Here is an 18,379-nt window from a genome sequence, read left to right as displayed (position 1 = left end):
AATATCTATGGTTGCCTCTCATGTGTCCCCTGCCAAGAAACGGGAACTGGCCTGCAACCCAGGCATGTGCCCTTGACTGGGAATCGAACCACGATCGTGTGGTTCGCAGGCCCATGCTCAATTCACTGAGCTATACCAGCCAGGGCTGTTTTTATTGATTCTTAAAGACAGAAAGAAACGAGAAACTTCAATTGGTTACCTCCTGTATGTGCCTTGACCTGGGATTGAACCCACAACCTAGGTATGTGCCCTGACCAGGGATCAAACCTGCAACCTTTTGGTGCACAGGATAATGCTTCAACCAACTGAGCCACATGGCCAGGGCTAAGCTCCACTATTCTTCTTCACTATTGTACAGTGTCTAGAACAGTGCTAACTAAGCATATAATAGGGTTGGCAATGGTGTACTACCTAGTCATCAAGACAGTGATTCTGATATTTTAACATAACAAGGTGACAGGAATTTGTAGGGCTCCATTTTAATGTTATGGGACCACTGTCACATACATGGTCTGTCACTGACTGAAAGGTCATTATACAGAGCATGACTATATTCACAGTGGAGTACTAATCAGTAATAAAAACAGATTAATTTTGAGATTAACATGGGTGAACCTCAAAAACTGAAAGTTAAAAATATATACTGAAATAATATGTATACAAATTCATTGGGTAGATATAAATATGCAGTTGGGAAAACTAAGAAGAGAAACATATAAAAAATTACCACAAACAACAAGTTGGTGATTATTATGGAGATAGAGGCTATGTGATCAAGAAGCAGCACACAGAAGGTGTTTTACTGCTAATGCTCTGTATGTTAATCTGGGTAGCTGGTGCCCTGGTGTTTGCATTATTATTCTTTAAAGTACACAATTATATGTTATACACATTTCTATACTTGTGATATTTTACAACAGAATGAAATTAATTTATCACGTTTTCACTTAATTTTTGGTAATAAAATACTTTATTGGTACCATTTAATGTAAAAAAATATGGTATGTCTCCACACATGACTTCTATCTTTAAAATAAAAGTTAGTTTAAAAAAGGCAGAAAAGATAAAATCATTTGATTCTGTCAAAAAACAAGCTGAAACTTACCTTTGGAAATAGTTAGGTTCTCTCACTTTTCACTAGTCTTCACAATACTTACACATAAAAGGAGCCAATAGCCTGAATAACTCTGTACACATTTTACACATCTTAAAAAAGCAAGCCTAAGTACTACCCCAACTTAAAACTTATAAGGATAATTAGTAAGAGTTATTATAAAATTGAATTCATATAGCACCAAGAAATTTGTAATTCATAATATTTCAGATGATATGATTTATTGCGCTGAAAGAGTAACGTACCCTATGATTTCTTCTGCAATTTCTAAGAGGTTTATATATAAATAGAGAGAATATAACACAGGTCCCTTTTTAAAAGCCAAAGGTTAAAAAATCTACACATGCCTTTCACCATATCTCTAATTTCTGAATCTAGCAATTGACCCAATGGTAAAAGATCCATGTGTGATATATAACATAGTATAGCTCTAGCTAAATATAATTTCTTATTCATCTTGTCTCTTAATATAATTTAAACCTCAAAACATCCTGCTATCTGAAAGTAATATACATCTTTAAAATATTCTGTAATCCAGATTTCCATTCATACTGCTCTCCTCTCTTCCCCTTTCCTCAAATCAGTGTGATCTTATGGTATATACAGCTTATTTTGCTTTTCTCCCTTCAGTGAAACTATAAACTCAAAAGTATTATAATAATGCAAATACAGATGTAGCATATATTAACATATTAGGAAAAACACACACTAATACATATGGATCCATGCTAAATGAGACAGCACAAAGCAAAAACACATAGCACCATGCTATGCTCATCTATTCTGAACCACCCACCACTAGAAGGCCCTTATAAGCCCTGGCTCATGATGATCCCAGACCACTGGTGTCCTGTGCTCCAACATAATTAGACATTTCCATGCTGATTATAGTTTGTTCAAAACACTCTACAAAAACTTTGACTTCTAATCCCGAACATGATGACAAAGTAATAACACTATATTTTAATCATCACAGATTCTAAGTATTTCCTAGTATTACCTATTTCTTTAAAAACAGACAGTTAGGGGACAAAACAACTAGAAGGGGTTTTTAATTGTCTTCTCTTGACTGGTTGGGGATTTCAGAATTGTCATTTAAGTATCCTCTGCTTCAGTGAAAAAGGATTCTTCAAGCAACCGACCAAAGATCTTCATTTAAAAACCAAGCAAGTTGACTCAGTGGTTGGAAAAATCGTTGTCCACACACTCCATCTGTAATTCTCCACTTCTGCAGGAACAAGATGCTTCTTACCCATCACCATCACAGATGCAACCAGGACACACAAAAACATGGGCACAGAGTAGAAACTAACTCAAAACTATTTTTGGCCAAACACCAAATTCTGATTTATCAATGATTCCATAAGTGCAGACTTTGCATTGAAACAGTCGCTTTCTCTTTTCTATGAAGTTAAACTGTTAAAGTAATGTCAGAAAGAACACAAAACATAAGCATGTCTTCTCTGAAAAAGGCACTGCATTTAGAACTGGAATTAAGGCTAAATAAATAGTGCTGGTTTGAGGTTCAGTGCTGGCTTGTGGTTTGGACTAATGACCACATTAACCAACAACTTCACTATTTGTCCTGTATGCTTGTTTGCGAAGATGTGTCTCTATTTCCTCCCTGAAGACCAGCATTCCCATGTGTGAGTGAGAGGCTTCATTCATAGCTTTGGACTGGATGCACATGCGGTACTGCTCAGGGGTCAACTCATCAGCACAGCGTTTCTCATGCCAAAGGTGGAAAAGACCAGGAACCGGAGTCCGAATCACAATCAGGTCACCATGTAAGTATTTTCGATAAAGATGAACATCTTCTCCACCCCAGCCTTTAACTTCCATGTCAAATCCACCTATGGGATCAAAATTAACACTCTAAGTAACTTCCTAGTAGCTGGAACACAGTCAAATCTGATAAAGATTTAAACGTTCTGCTTCAAGTCAGATGGCATGGAATATAGCCCACTGACACCTCATGTTGAGGACCGATGCCCTGGTTTAGAAGTCCAGTTACCAGATGGCATCTAGGAGTTCAAAGTCTGTTGTTGAGAGTATTGAAATGAACTTAAATATTTGAGACTATTTTGTAAATTTCAAAGTTCTATAGAAAATTTTTAGAAGGTCAAGAAGAAAGAAATATAAACTAACCACCATTAATATTTTACTATGTTTTACTTCTCTCCTTTGAGATGTAAGTTTTTCTGGGTTGCATAAAACCTACCAGAGGTGAGATAAAAAGAAATGTGAAAGCTAGAGATATAAATTTAAGAACCAGCACACAGATTATTTAGACACAAGGAATGGGTGAAATGACTGGTTTATAAAAAAAGCAGAGTCCAGGTCTAAATGCTAATAAATAGAGGTTAAATAGGCAGATGAAGATAAGTCTACAAGAGAGACTGAGAAATGGCCCCAGAGGAGAGAGAAAATTCTGAAAAATGTGCTATCACAGTAGTTAAGTGAAGAAAGTGTCTTAAAAAAGAAATGTTTAAGTATGTGCTACTCAACTAAGAACATAAAAAGGAATCAAGTAGACCTGGTAACATAAATGCCACTTAGAACCTTGTGTAGAACAATTCTGAGAGAATGACAGGGCAGAAGGCTAACTAGAGAAGGCATATGCAATGGGAGTTGAGACTAGTTTGAGTTGAACAAAAAAACTTTTAAAAGAAGCATGGAGAACACAAACCATCTTCAGTTCTTTTTTGAAAAGCTCCAAAAGACTCTTAAATACTAAAAAAGTTATTTTATTAAGAGAGAGGTTTCCAAATTATGTCTTCTATCAAATAATTCTACTCCGCTTAATTTCATGTTCACAGGATGACAATAATCTACAGATCTCTAAAAAGCATTACTTTAAATAGTCACAGCTTTACTAAATGCTATGTCTGATACATCTGGGCTTTTCCTCCTTGTAAGTACAAATAAATTCTTCAAATGTCAGGGATGGTATAGATACTTAAATCAAATGGGGAACTTCAAGTTTCTGGTTCAGCACGTAAAGAGCTTAGAGGTCAACACTCTGTCCTAACAACAAATTTTAAAAACTGAACAAATTAAAAAAACAAAAACTTTTCTCAGACCACTAAGAGAAATGAGGTCACAGGGCAAACTGACCCCTGCCCCAAGCTGGAAAGACATAATAGATGGGTAAAATAAAATCACAATTATTAGAACAGAAATTATGAGTAGAAATCTCCAGGGGAGCCAGTGCAAGGGTAGACAAATCTCAGCTGTAATCAATGAATTGCTAGAGGCCCAAATCCAGGAGGGTCTATTCATAGGAGGGCCCCTACACTTCTGTGAGTTTTATTTCCAGGAGCTCTACAAGGTTGTAAGAGTGAAGATGGGAGAAATATCCCCTAATGATTTTAGCAGAGGGAAGGAAAAGTAATGGTTCTGAAACATGCTGATTTTATTAATTGTTCTTTAGTTACAGTTGTCCTCATTGTTTCCACCATTACTCTCGCCCACCCTCCCCTCCCTCATCTTCCACATTCAATCCTCTCAACCCCTGGGTATCTTTGCCTATGTGTCCTTTATACATGTTCCTTGACTCTCCCTCTTCTTTCCCCCATTGTCTCCCTCCTGCCTCCCCTCTGGCCACTGTCAGTTTGTTCTTTATTTCCATGTCTCTGTTTCTGTTTTGAGCACGTTTGTTTTGTTGATCAGGTTCCACTTATAGGTGAGATCATATGGTATTTGTCTTTTACCACATGGCTTATTTCACTTAGCATAATATTCTCCAGTTCCAATTATGCTGCCACAAATGGTAGGAGTTCCTTCTTTCATTCTGCTGCATAGTATCCTATTGCGTAAATGTACCAGTTTTTTCATCCACACATTTAATGGTGGGCATTAAAGTTACTTCCAACATTGGCTATCGTAAATGGTGCTGCTATGAATTTTGGGGTGCATAGGTTCTTTTGAATTGGTTTCAGGTTTCTTGGGTTATAATCCTAGCAGTGGAATTACTGGGTCAAAGGGCAGCTCCATTTTTATTTTTTTTAGAAAATTCCATAGAGTTTTTCACAGGGGTTGCATCAGTCTGCATTTCCACCAACAGAGTACTAGGGTTCCCTTTTCTCCACATCCTCTTCAGCACATTTGTTTGCTCATGATGACCATTCTGACTGGTGTGTAGGCTTCTTTGCGGTTTTAATTTGCATCTCTCTGATGGCCAGTGATTGTGACCATCCTTTCATATGTGTCTGGGCCCTCTGTATGTCTTCCTTGGAGAAGTGTCTAGTCAGGTCCTTTGCCCATTTTTTCACTGGATGTTTGTCTTCCTGTAGTGGAGTTGTGTGAGTTCTTTATATGTTTTGGAGATCAAACCCTTGTCTGAGGTATCATTAGCAAATATATTTTCTCATATGGATGTTCCCCTTTTGATTTGACTGTTTTCCTTAGGTGTGCAGAAACTCTTCAATTTGATGTAATCCTATTTGTTTATTTCATTTATATGCCTTGCTCTAGGGGACATGAAGGTTAAAAAATAATGTTGCATGAAATATCTGAAATTTTCTTGCCTATGCTCTCCTCCAGGACTCTTATGGGGTTTTTGTGCATGTAGGTGTCCAGTTTTCTCATAATCATTTGTTGAAGAGGCTATTTTTATTCTATTTTATGCTCCTGCCACTTTCTCAACTATTAATTGACCATAGGAACTTGGGTTTATTTCTGAGCTCTCTATTCTGTTCCATTGATCTTTGTGTCCATTGTTTTGCCAGTACTAGACTATTTTAATTATGGTGGCCTTGTAATATAGTTTGATATCAGATTTTGTGATCTCTCCTTTGTTCTTTCTTCTCAAAATTGCTGAGGATATATGGGGTCATTTATGGTTCCACAGAATTTTTGAAATCTTTGCTCTGTTTGTGAAATATGTCATTGGTACTTTAATAGGGATTACATTGAATCTATAAATTGCTTTGGGTAGTATGGACATTTTGATGATGTTAATTCCTCCAATCCATGAACAAAGTATATACTTCATTTATGTCATCCTTATTTCTTTCTTCAGTGTTGTATAGTTTTCTAAGTAGGGGTATTTTACCTCCTTGGTTAGGTTTATTCCTAGGTATTCTATTTTCCTTGTTGCTATAGCAAATGGGATTTCCCCCCTAATTTTTGTTTCTGATATTTTGTTGTTAGGTTGCAAAAATGCCTGATTTCTGGATCTTGGCTTTGTATTCCACTGTTTTGCCAAATCCACTTATTAGATCAAGTAGTTTTTTGTTGGAGTCTATAGAGATTTCTATATACACTATCGTCATCTGCAAATGATGACATTCTGCTTCCTCCTTTCCAATTTGGATACCTTTATTTCTCTTTCCTGTCTGATTGCTGGGGCTAGAATTTCCAATACTATGTTGAATAGCAGTGATGAAAGTGGACATCCTTGTCTTGTACCTGATCTTAGTGGGAAAGCTTTTAGTTTTTGTCCATTGAGTAAGATGTTGGCTATAGGCTTCTCATATATGGCCTTTATTGTGTTGAGGTATGCTTCCTGTACTGCTACTTTATTGTTTATCATAAACAAGTGCTGTACCTTATCAAATGCTTTTTCCACACCTTATATATGATTTTTGTATTTCCTTTCATTTATGTGATGTATTACATTTATTGGTTTGTGAATATTGTAACATCCTTGCATCCCTGGGATGAATTCCACTTGCTCATGGTGTATGATCATTTTAACATATTGCTGGATGTGGTTTGCCAATATTTTGCTGGGGATTTTAGCATCTGTGTTCATCAGTGATATTGGCTTGTAGTTTCCTTGTTGTGTCTTTATCTGGTTTTGGGATTAGGATGATACTGGCTTCATGAAGAGAGTTAGGGGTGTTCTGTCTTCTTGGTATTTTTGGAATAGTCTGTGAAGGATATGGGTTAGCTCTTCCTCAAATGCTTTATAAAATTCTCCTGCGAAACCATCCAGTCCAGGGCTTTCGTGTGTTGGGAGTTCTTTGATTACTACTTCAATTACACTAACTGTCATCTGTCTGGTCAGGCTTTCTACTTCTTCTTGGTTAAGTTTTGGCAGATTATAGGTTTCTCAGAATTTGTCCACTTTATCCAGGTTTTGGAATTTGTTTGGCATATTGTTGTTTGTAGTAATTTCTTACAATCTTCTGTATTTCTGTTGTATCAGTTGTAATTTCTCCTCTTTCATTTCTGACTTTATTTGGGTACTCATTTTGAATTTTAATATATTTTATTGATTTTGCTATTACAATTGTCCAATTTTTTTCTTCCCCTTATTCCCCTCTGCCTTGTAACCTCCCTGCCACCATCATTCCTCCACCTTAGTTCATATCCATGGGTCATACATATAAGTTCTTTCACTTCCCCATTTCCCATACTATTCTTAATCTCCCCCTGTCTATTTTATCCCTATCCTTTATGCTTCTTATTCCCTGTACCTTTTCCCCCATTGTCCCCACTCCCTGCTGATAACACTCCATGTGATCTTTATTTCTGAGAATCTGTTCCTGTTCTAGTTGTTTGCTTATTTCATTTTTGTGTTTTTATTGGTTCAGTTGTTGATAGCTGTGAGTTTATTGTCATTTTACTGTTTGCATTTTTTATCTTCTTTTTCTTAGATAAGTCCCTTTAACATTTCATATAATAAAGGGTGAGTGATGATGAACTTCTTTAACTTGACCTTATCTGAGAAGCATTGTCTCTGCCTTTCCATTCTAAATGACAGCTTTGCTGGGTAGAGTAATCTTGGATGTAGGTCCTTACCTTTCATGACTTTGAATACTTCTTTTCACCCCTTCTTGCCTGCAAGGTTTCTTTTGAGAAATCAGCCAATAATCGAATGGGAACTCCTTTGTAGGTAACTCCTCTTCTCTTGCTGCTTTTAAGATTCTCTCATCTTTAACCTTGGGTAACGTAATTTTGATGTGCCTTGGTGTGTGCTTACTTGGGTTCAATTTCCTTGGGGCTTTCTGAGCTTCCTGGACTTCCTGGTAGTCTATTTCCTTTGCCAGATTGGGGAAGTTCTCCTTCATTATGTTTTCAAATAAGTTTTCGATTTCTTGCTCTTCTCTTCTTCTGGCACCCCTAGGATTCAGATGTTGGAACATTTAAAGTTGTGCTGAAGGTTCCTAAGTCTCTCCTCATCTTTTTAAATTCTTGTTTCTTCATCCTGTTCTGGCTGAATGTTTATTTCTTCCTTCTGCTCCAAACCATTGATTTGAGTCCCGGTTTCCTTCTCCTCACCATTGGTTCCCTGTACATTTTCCTTTATTTCACTTTTAATAACCTTGAGTTTTCCCTCTATTTTGCAACCATCCTCAACCAATTCTGTGAGCATCCTGATTACCAGTGTTTAAAACTGTGCATCTGATAGACTGGCTATTTCTTCATCACTTAGTAGTAATTTTCCTGGAGCTTTGATCTGTTCTTTCATTTGGGCCATATTTTTTTTTGTCCTGGCTCACCTGTTATGTAGTAAGGGGTGAAGCCTTAGGTATTCACCAGGGCAGGGCAAAACCCATGTCACTGTGTTGTGGCACTGTATGTGGGGCACAGGTCCAAAAGGGAGCAATGCCACTTGCTCAACTCTCAGCAGGCTGTCACTTCCTCTGCTAACCACAAGCAATGCCCTTCTGGTGCTGATTCCCAGGTGGGTGTGTTTGTGTACATTCTAGGACCCTGTGAATCTCTCCTGTGAGGAACTCTCCTGTGAGGAACTCTTCTGTGAAGCTGGGAGTTTCTCCTGCCAACACAGGTTTTTTCAGTGAGAGGTTTTGAGGCTTTACTTTCTGGTGCCGAATCTCTGGTTTAGGTTGTCTGTCTGTCTTGCCAGTTATTCCTCCCAGTTTATCCATACGCAAATGTGGGACAGACTGCTGTGCCAGCCATTGCCTTGCTCACCCCCATCCACCAGCCTCTGCCTTGCCCTGAGTCTTGTCCATCCTGGTTGCTTGTCTCGACCCCTCCTACCGGTCTGGATGCATATTTCTTATTTAACTCCTTGGTTGTTGGTCTTCTATACAGTTTGATTTTCTGGCAATTTTGGTTATTCTTTATTTTTAAATTTGTTATTGTCCTTCTTTTGGTTGTGTGAGGAGACAAAGTATATCTACCTATGCCTGCATCTTGCTCATGTCTTTTTTCTTAATGAGCCTCATAAAGACGTGTTGATTTTGTTTATCTCTTTAAAGAATGGGCTCCTGGATTTATCCTTTGAATTATTCTTTTAGTCTCTAAGTCATTTAATTCTGCCCTGATATTGGTTATTTCCTTCCTTCTAATGGCTCTAGGCTTTGTTTCTTGTTGTTCCTCCAGTTTTTGTAGATGTAGGGTTGTTTTTTATTTGAAATGTTTCTGTTTTTTAGGTAGGCCTGTATTGCTATGAACTTCCCTCTCAGGACTGCCTTTGTGGTGTCCCGCAAGTTTTGCACTGTTTTATGTTCATTTTCTCCTGTTTCCAGGAACTTTTTGACTTCATCCTTGATCTCATTATTGACCCATTCATTGTTTAATAGCATGCTATTCAATCTCCATGAATTTGAGTGTTTTTTATTTGTTTAAAGATGCTATTTATTTATTTTTAGAGAGAGAGGAAGAGTGGGACAAAATGAGGGAGAGAAACATGAATGTGTGGTTGCCTCTCATGTGGCTCCCACTGGGGACTTGGCCCTCAACCCAGGCATGTGCCTGGTTGGGAATTGAACCAGCCACCCTTTGGTTCTCAGCTTGTGCTCAATCCACTGAGCTATACCAGCTAGGATGAGTTGTATTTTTTAAAAGTTGTTTTCCAGTTTCAGTCTCTTGTGGTATTAGAAAATGCTTGAGAAGATTTCCATTTTCTCGAACTTGTTAAGGCTGGTTTTGTGTTCTATTATGTGGTATATATTTGAAAATATTCCATGTGCATTTTAAAAGAGAATGTGTACTTTGATTCTTTGAGATAAAAGGCTCTATCTAGGTATCAGTGAAGTCCACTTGGTCCAGGGCATTGTTCAATTCTTCAATATCCTTGTTGATATTTTGTTTGAAAGATCTATCCATTTTTGACAGTGGGGTGTTAAAGTCTCCTACTATAAGTGTGTTGCTGTCTATATCTTTCATAAAGTCCTCCAAGATTTTCCTTACATATTTCAGTGCTCCTATGTTGGGTGCATATGTTTACAATATTTATGTCTTCTTGATGGATTCTTCCCATGAGTACTATGTGGTGTCCTTCCACGTTTCTTTGTATAGCTTTTGTTTTGTAGTCTATTTTGTCTGATATAAGTATTGCTAACCCAGCTTTTGTTTCCTGTCCATTTGCTCGGAATATTTTTTCCAAACCTTCACTTTCCATCTGTGTAGGTCTTTTTTTCTCTTGTAGGCAGAATATGTGTAGATTATGTTTGTTTATCCATTCTGCTTCCCTATGTCTTTTGATTAGAGCATTTAATCCATTTGCATTTAAGGTTATTGTTGATAGGTACTTATTCATTGCCATTTCCCCCCTACCTGTATTCCCCTTTCACTCTTTTTCTTCATCTTCTAAAAGTAGTCCCTTTAGCATGTCTTTCAGTGCTGCTTTGGTAGACATATATTGTTTTAAGCCTCTTTTGTCTTGGAAACTCCTTATTTCACCTTCCATTTCAAATGATATCCCTTGTGGGTAGAGCAGTCTTGGTTGCAGGCCATTCCTTTTCATTACTTGGAATATTTCTTGCCATTCCTTTCTGGCTTGTAGTGTTTCTGTTCAGAAATCAGCTGCTAGCCTTATTGGAGATCCCTTGTATGTTAGTGTTTCTATCTTGCTGCTTTTAGGATTTCCTCTGTCTTTAAAATTTGGCATTTTAATTATCACGTGTCTTAGAATAGGCCTCTTTGGGTTCATCTTTCTTGCGACCCTCTGTGCTTCCTGCATACATGGCTTTTCCTCTCTCCAACTTTACGAAATTTTCTGTCATTTTTTTCAAACAGATTTTCTATCCCTTGCTCCTTTTCTTCTCCTTCTGGTATTCCTATGATTCAAATATTGTTACATTTCATGTTGTCCTGCTCTCCTAGTACTTTTTGAGTCTTTTTTCTTGAGGGTGCTCTACCTGGGCATTTTTTCTACCTGTCTTCCAGCTTGCTAATTCGGTCCTCTGCTTCATGCAGCCTGCTTGTAATTCCTACTAGTATATTTTTCATCTCAGACATTGTATTCTTCATTTCTTCCTGATTCTTGTTTATAGTTTCTATTTCCTTTTCATATTGTTGTATTTCCCACTCAGTTCCTGTAGTTGTCTGAGTTCCTTGACCATCCTCATAACCATTTTTTAAAATTTTGTATCTGGTAGATTGTTTGCCTCACATTCATTTAGCTCCTTACTGGATGATCTTCCATTCCTTTTGACTGGGAACTCTTTCTTCATCTCCCCATTTTAAGTGACTGTTTTTGGGTATTGCTGTGATTTGGGATGTTCTGCTTTGTAACTGTCTTTGTGGGGTGGTCTTCTATGATAAGAGTTCTGTGTGCCTCAGTGGTGCAGTTTCTGTGATCTCTTTGTCTGGATGGTTGAGGGTTGCCCTTCTTTCAAATGTGGTGGCTCTCTTGTTGTACTTGCTGGTAGCTTCTATGCTGGTGGATTATCCCCTCTAGCAAGATACTGGTAGTCACAACTCCCACCTTATCTTGTATATTGTGGTATAAGTGCTGATTTAAAAAGCAGTATTTCCAGGCAATTGAACATATCCCAGCAAATGGGACTGCCCTACCACATCAGCAATATCACTGTACTTGAACAAATAATGATAAAGGAGAAGAGAGCTTATGGATATTACAAGATATGACAAAGAGAATATGAGATGATCAAAGAGGGAAAATGTTATTGAGTGGTATGAGGGAGGAGAATTGATAAGAGTAGGGATAGAACTGAGGTGGAAATAGGAAGAGAACATTTTAAACATAAGTAAAATATGTAAGGGTGATAGGAACCATGTGGTAAGAAAGGGGAAAAGTATACTATGAGGTCTGAGGTACAATAAAAAAGATATTAGACCAATGGGAGCAAAATTGGAGAAAAATCAAAAGTAGGGTAAATAGCAATGACAGCTGAAGAAGTTGTATAAAGGTGGAACTGGAATAAGAGTACTGTACTAAAACAAAAATTGAGTATGAAATGTGTACCCTGAAATAAATGATTTTAAGAGAATGGGAAAGAAAGCAAACTAGGAAGAGTAAGAAGGTAAGAAGTAAAAAAACGAAAAATGAAAAAACAAGAAAAACAAGAGTAAGAAATAAAGCCCAGGTTGAGAGAGAGGGAACCAAAACAAATAAAAATAATTTAAAAAAAAAGAAATAAGATTTCTGATTCCACTGATCTAGGAAACAAAGAAGGTGAAATGGAGTGAGATGCGGGGGTGGGAGGGTTTCTATGAGGTTTAAAGAACCAACAAATATTGAACAACTATGAATTCCATTAGAGCAATACAGCAATAATCATACTATCTTGCCTAACTATCCACTGTTTATATAAGGAAGAAAAGAAATAAGATTTTTATCAGAGGGGGAGAAGAATGTGTGCTGATTTAAGAAAGAGGAGCACTTATGTAAGGTTAGATGAAGAAGCAATAGTGAGAATAAGGGACAGGAAGTTAGCATAGTGTGAGAGCAAATAAGTTTACCATAACAGTAATAAAGCTCAAGAAGATGGCAAAATGGATAAATACCAGGGAGGGGTGCTGCATGGTCTTTGGAATAACAATAGGAAAATATATATATATAATCCGAACAAAAAACAATAAAAAGTAAAAGACCAAGAGTAGAGAGTTATTTGGAATGTGAATGAAAGAAGAAAAGATACAATGACAAGGAGATAAACAAGCCACAGCAAAACAATCACAAATAATGAACAAATAACAATGATCTAGATAATGAGAAAGAAGAAAGAGAAATTAAATTTTAAAAAATGCAACTTCTAATGAAGGGCAAAGTGAACTTTTTATCAAGTATTGATTTTTGCCTTCTGACTTCTTCCTGGAACAGTCTCTGGTTTTCTCTCAGCTCCAGAACTTACTGTGTTACTCTTAAATAAAAAAAACAAAGAAAAAAAAAGAAACCGAAAAGAGAGCATCCACCTTGCTGGTAGTTAATAAGCATGCTTGCAGGTTTTGCAGATTATCCCTGCTCCTGAAGGCAATGGAGGGTGGGCTGTTTTTACTTTGTGGTGGTTCTGTTCCGAAGTGGGCTCACTATGGGCAGCAATAATCACAGGTGCCTCGTTTCCAGCCTACACCCTCAGAGTCCTGTGTGACCCACACTCTCCACCTTGTGCCTCTGCATGTATATAAACTACCTCACTTCACTCCCCTTGGATCAATTCATAAGGCATATCCAGAGTCTATCTCAGACACAGCCAGTTGTGGCCCTTCTCTTCTCCCAGCTCCAGGTACAGCTAGGACCTCAACCACTCTCTGGCACTACCCGACTGGCGAGCAGCCACTGCCCTGTTTGGATGCATAGCCAGCTGTGTCTGTGCCTGCACACCCTACATGCCTTGTTTCTCTGGGCAGGTCTGCGTTCTTCTTACCCTAGGTGGGAAGGGAGCCACTAGTCTACTATCATGGACCAGGCTCTCTTCTAAAGTCCGATACTGAGGAGCCATGTGCAGGAGCTGTAGCTTGGGGTGCCCTCCCCAGGGCCAGCTGGCGACCACCACCCTGGCTTTGGTGCCCACCTAGCTGTGTGAGCCTACACACCTTTTGTTTCTACCCCAGAAACTTTGCAAAAACCTCTCAGGGCATGGATCTGTGCCTTACTCACCTGGCTCTCTTCTGAAGTCCAATGTTGTCCACATGGAAGCTACAGCCTAAGGCACCACACTGGGGACTTTCCCCATCTGCCTATAAAACCTTCTTACCACCCGTTTTTGAAGTGTCCTCTGCTTACTTTGGCTTTCAAACTTCATGTCAGATCAATTTTTGTTGCCTGTTAATTTTATTCTTCAGAAGGACAGCTAAGTGTCCCAGTTGGATGCTTGAACAAATGCGATCAGCTCCTACATACTTTGCCACCATGTTTGCTCCAACAGAAAACTTTCTTCCAGAGCATTTTAATAACCCACTTTAGCCCTCCTGTTCCACCTAAGGTGAGGGGCAGTGTTTGACAAACACTTGTGCAGTTCATGGTCCAGTGCACCTCTTCTGCCACAGCCCACTACCACATTACTAAAGACCTATTTATTGCAATTTTCTTTACCCAGTATGTCATGTCCAGCTATGAAGAAAAAACTAGGCATATTAAAAGGCAAAAAACAGTTTGAAGAGACAGAGCAAGCACCAGAACCAGACTTATATAACAGGGATGTTAGAATTTAAAACACCAATGATTAACATGTTAAGGGCTCTAATGGAAAAACAACATGAAAGAACAGATGAGTATGAAGGACAGAAAGAGCAAGTGTAAGAAAACATAAAAAATAAATGCTAAAGATAAAAAAGAATGAAACAGAAATGAAGAATGTCCTACTAGTAGGACAATAGGTGGAACTGGCTGAGAAAAGAATGTCTGAGATTGAGTACATGCCAATAGAAAATTCCAAAGCTGAAAAGCAAAGACAAAGAAGACTGAGAAAAGCAAACAAAAACAGAAAAAAATATTCAAGAACTGAAGCACAACTATAATAGGTGTAACCTACATGTAATAGTATTACGAGAAGGAAAGGAAAGGAAAAGAAACAGATCTCCAAAATTTCCAAGGAAGTTCCCCTGAGGGCAGCGGCTCTCTGTCTCACCAGCCAACATACATAGGATGGTTTCCTTCGTTGTGCAAAGACTTTTTAGTTGATGTCCCATTTATTTATTTTTCCTTTTGTTTCCTTTGCCCCAGGAGATACATCAGAAAAATATTGCTAAGAGAAATGTCAGAGTTTTTACTGCCTATGCTTCCTTCTAGGAGTTTTATAGTTTGGGGTCATAAATTTATAAAATCTTTGATTTATTTGGAGTTTATTCTTGTATATGGTGTAAAAAGGTGGTTGTTTCATTTTTTACATGTATCTGTCCAATTCTCCCAAAGCCATTTTTTGAAGAGACTGTCTTTACCCCATTGTATGTTCTTGCCTTTTTCACATATTAATTGACCATATAAGCATGGGTTTATTTCTGGGCTCTCTACTGTATTCTACTGATCTATATATCTTTTTTTATACCTGTCATGATAGCTATGGCCTTGTAATATAGTTTCACATCAGGTACTGTAATACCTCCAACTTTGTTTTCTCAAGATTGCTGGGTCTGTCTGTTTGAGGTCTTTTGTGCTTCCATATAAATGTTTAGAATATTTGTTCTAGTTCTGTGAAATACACTATTGGTATTTTGATAAAAACTCCATTGAATCTATCGATTGCCTTGAGTAGTATAAACATTTAATGTTAACTCTTCCCATCCATGAACACAGTATATGCTTCTATTTATTAGTATCTTCTTCAATTTCTTTCTTCAGTCTTAAAATTTTCTGGGTACAAGTTTTTTACCTCCTTGGTTAAATTTATTCCTAGGTATTCTTTATTGTTGCAATTATAAGTAAGATTGTTTTCTTAAGTTTCCTTTCTGATAGTTCATTATTGGAATATAAAAATGCAACTGATTTCTGAGTATTTATTTTATATCCTTCTACTTTACTCCACTTATCAGATCTAGTAGTTTTCAAAGGAATCTTTAGGACTCAGAGTATACCATGTCACTTGCAAATAATACCTATATTACTTCTTCCTTTCCAATTTATTTCTTCTTCCTGACTGATTGGTGAGGGAAGGACTTATTCTGTATTGAATAAAAGTGGTAAAAGTGGACATGACAATCTTGATCCTGATGTTAAGAGAAACATTTATTTTCCTTGCACTGAATATGATGTTAGCCGTGGGTTTGTTATGGCCTCTATTATGTTTAGGTATGTTTCCTCTATCCACACTATCCTGAGAGTTTTTTTATATCATAAATTGGGGGTTGAATTTTGTCAAATGCTTTTTCTGCATCTATTATGACCTTTATCCTTCATTTTGTTTATTTGATATATTGTGTTAATTCATTTGCAGATATAGTACCAACCATGCATCCCAGGAATAAATCCCATTTGATTATGGTGTATGATCTTAATGTATTGCTAAAATTCAATTGCTGATATTTTATTAAGGATTTTTGCATCTATGTTCAACAGTAATATTAACTTATAATTTTCCTTATTTGTAGTGTTCAATTCTGATTTGGGAATTAGAATAATGCTGGACTCACAAAAAGAGCTTGGGAATCTTCTCTCCTCTTGAACTTTTTGGAATAGTCTTAAAACTATTAGGTGTTACTTCTTTGACTGTTTGGTAACAAGTCACCTGTGCAACCATCAGGTCCAGGACTTTTATTCATTTGAAGTTTCTTGATTGCTCTTTCAATTTCATTAGTTGTGATCCATCTATTTAGATTTTCTGAGTCTTCCTGCTTTAACTTCAGAAGATTGTATGTTTCTAGTAATTTATCCATTCTACCCAGATTGTCCAATTTTTTGGCATATAGTTGTCTGTAGTACTTCCTTATAATCCATTGTATTTCTGTGGTGTCAGTTACTCTTCTCTCATTTCTGATTTTATTATTTGGGTCCTCTCTCTTTTTTTCTTAAAGATTTATTTATTTATTTTTAGACACAGGAGAAAGGAGGGAGAAAGAGAGGGAGGGAACATCAATGTGTGGTTGCCTCTCACACACCGTCTATTGGGGACCTGACCTGCAATCCAGGCATGTGCCCTGATTGGGAATAAAACTGGCAACCCTTTGGTTCACAGGCCAGCATTCAATCCACTGAGAGACACCAGCCAGGGCTCTTTATTTATTTATTTTTTTGATGAGTCTCTAAACATTTATCAATCTTATTTATCTTTTCCAAGAACGAGCTGTTATTTTTATTTATCTTTTGTATTGTTTTTTTGCATGTTATTTTGTTTATCTTCTCTGATCTTTATTATTTCTTTTCTTCTACTGACACTGGGCTTTGTTTGTTGTTCTTTTTCTAGTTCCTTTAAGAGTAATGATATTTTTAGAAATTTTTCTTGTTGCTTGCAGTTGACATCTAATGCTATGAATTTCCCTCTTAAGGCTACTTTCACTGTGTCCCATAGATTGTGGGTTGTTGTGTTGTCTTCATTTGTTTAAAGATATTTTAAAATATCTTCCTTGATCTGTCAACCCACTCATTGTTTAGTAACATGTTGTTTAGCTTCTGTGTGTTCATGTGTTTTCCAGTGTGTTTTATTTTTGTGATTTCCAGTTTAGTACAATTATGATCAGAGAAGATGCTTGATATGACTTCAGTCTTCTTAAATTAATTGAAACTAGTTTTGTGTCCAAACCTGTGGTCTCACCCTAGAACGTTCCATGTGCACTTGAAAAGAATGTCTAGTTTGTTCCTTTGGGGTGAAATGCTCTGAAGATTTCAATTACATCCTTCTGGTCTAGTGTGTCATTTAAGGCCACTGTTTTCTGTTGATTTTCTGTCTGGAAGATGTATCCATTGATGTCAATGGAGTGTTAAAATCCCCTATACTATAACTGCATTTCTAGGCATCTCTCTCTTTACATACATCAAGATTTGCTTTATATATTTAGGTGCTCCTATGTTGGGTGCATAATGTTTACAAGAGTTAAATCCTCTTGTTGGACTAATCCCTTTATCATTATGTAGTATCCTTTGTCTCTTATTATACCTGTTCTTTTAAAGTCCATTTTGTCTGACATAAGTATTGCTACTCTAGCTTTTATTTTTAACTAACATTTGCACAAAATATCTTTTATCCGTTCATTTACTTTCTGTGCGCATCTGTCATTCTGAGGTGGGTACTTTGTTAGATAGCATATTTGGGGGTATTGTTTTCTTATCCATTCAGCTAACCTATGTCTTTTTATTGAAGTATTTAAACCATTTACACTTAAACTGATTATTGATAGGTATGTAATTATTGCCACTTTATTCTTTATAACTATGTCCCTCCAATTTTTTTCTTTCTTCTTCTTAAAGACCCTTTAACTTTTCCTGTGATACTGGTTTGGTAGTAATGTCTGGGAAACTATTTCTCCTTTGATTTTAAATGACAGTCTTGCTGGCTAAAGTAATCTTAGTTATAGGTCCTTCCTTTTCATCATTTTGAATATTTTTTGCCAATCCCTTCTGGCCTGAAATGTTTCTGTTGAGAAATCAGCTGTCTTATGGAAGCTCCCTTGTAGATAACTGTCTTAATCTTGCTGCTTTGAAGATACTCTTTATCTTTAACCTCTGTA

At 37.1% G+C, this 18,379-nt stretch overlaps 1 protein-coding gene across 3 annotated transcripts in view; it reads right to left on the bottom strand.

The window, feature by feature from the left end:
• Window positions 1-287: 287 nt before the first annotated feature.
• The window catches only part of CSGALNACT2 (chondroitin sulfate N-acetylgalactosaminyltransferase 2), a 99,371-nt gene continuing 81,279 nt past the window's right edge, over window positions 288-18,379 (bottom strand). For all 3 annotated transcript variants that reach the window (XM_037037778.1, XM_037037777.1, XM_037037776.1), the window contains one exon: window positions 288-2,967. Coding sequence is in view for 2 of the 3 variants with exons in the window: in XM_037037776.1 (XP_036893671.1) it covers window positions 2,675-2,967 (293 nt within the window). In the remaining variant the exon portion in view is untranslated. The remainder of the gene's footprint in view (window positions 2,968-18,379) is intronic.

The sequence above is a fragment of the Sturnira hondurensis genome, unplaced genomic scaffold (genome assembly GCF_014824575.4).
Source record: "Sturnira hondurensis isolate 20B ecotype Veracruz unplaced genomic scaffold, ASM1482457v3 Scaffold0023451, whole genome shotgun sequence".
In the NCBI taxonomy this organism is placed as follows: domain Eukaryota; kingdom Metazoa; phylum Chordata; class Mammalia; order Chiroptera; family Phyllostomidae; genus Sturnira; species Sturnira hondurensis.
Note: the sequence above shows the minus strand (reverse complement) of the source record. Positions and strands in the feature narration are given on the sequence as shown.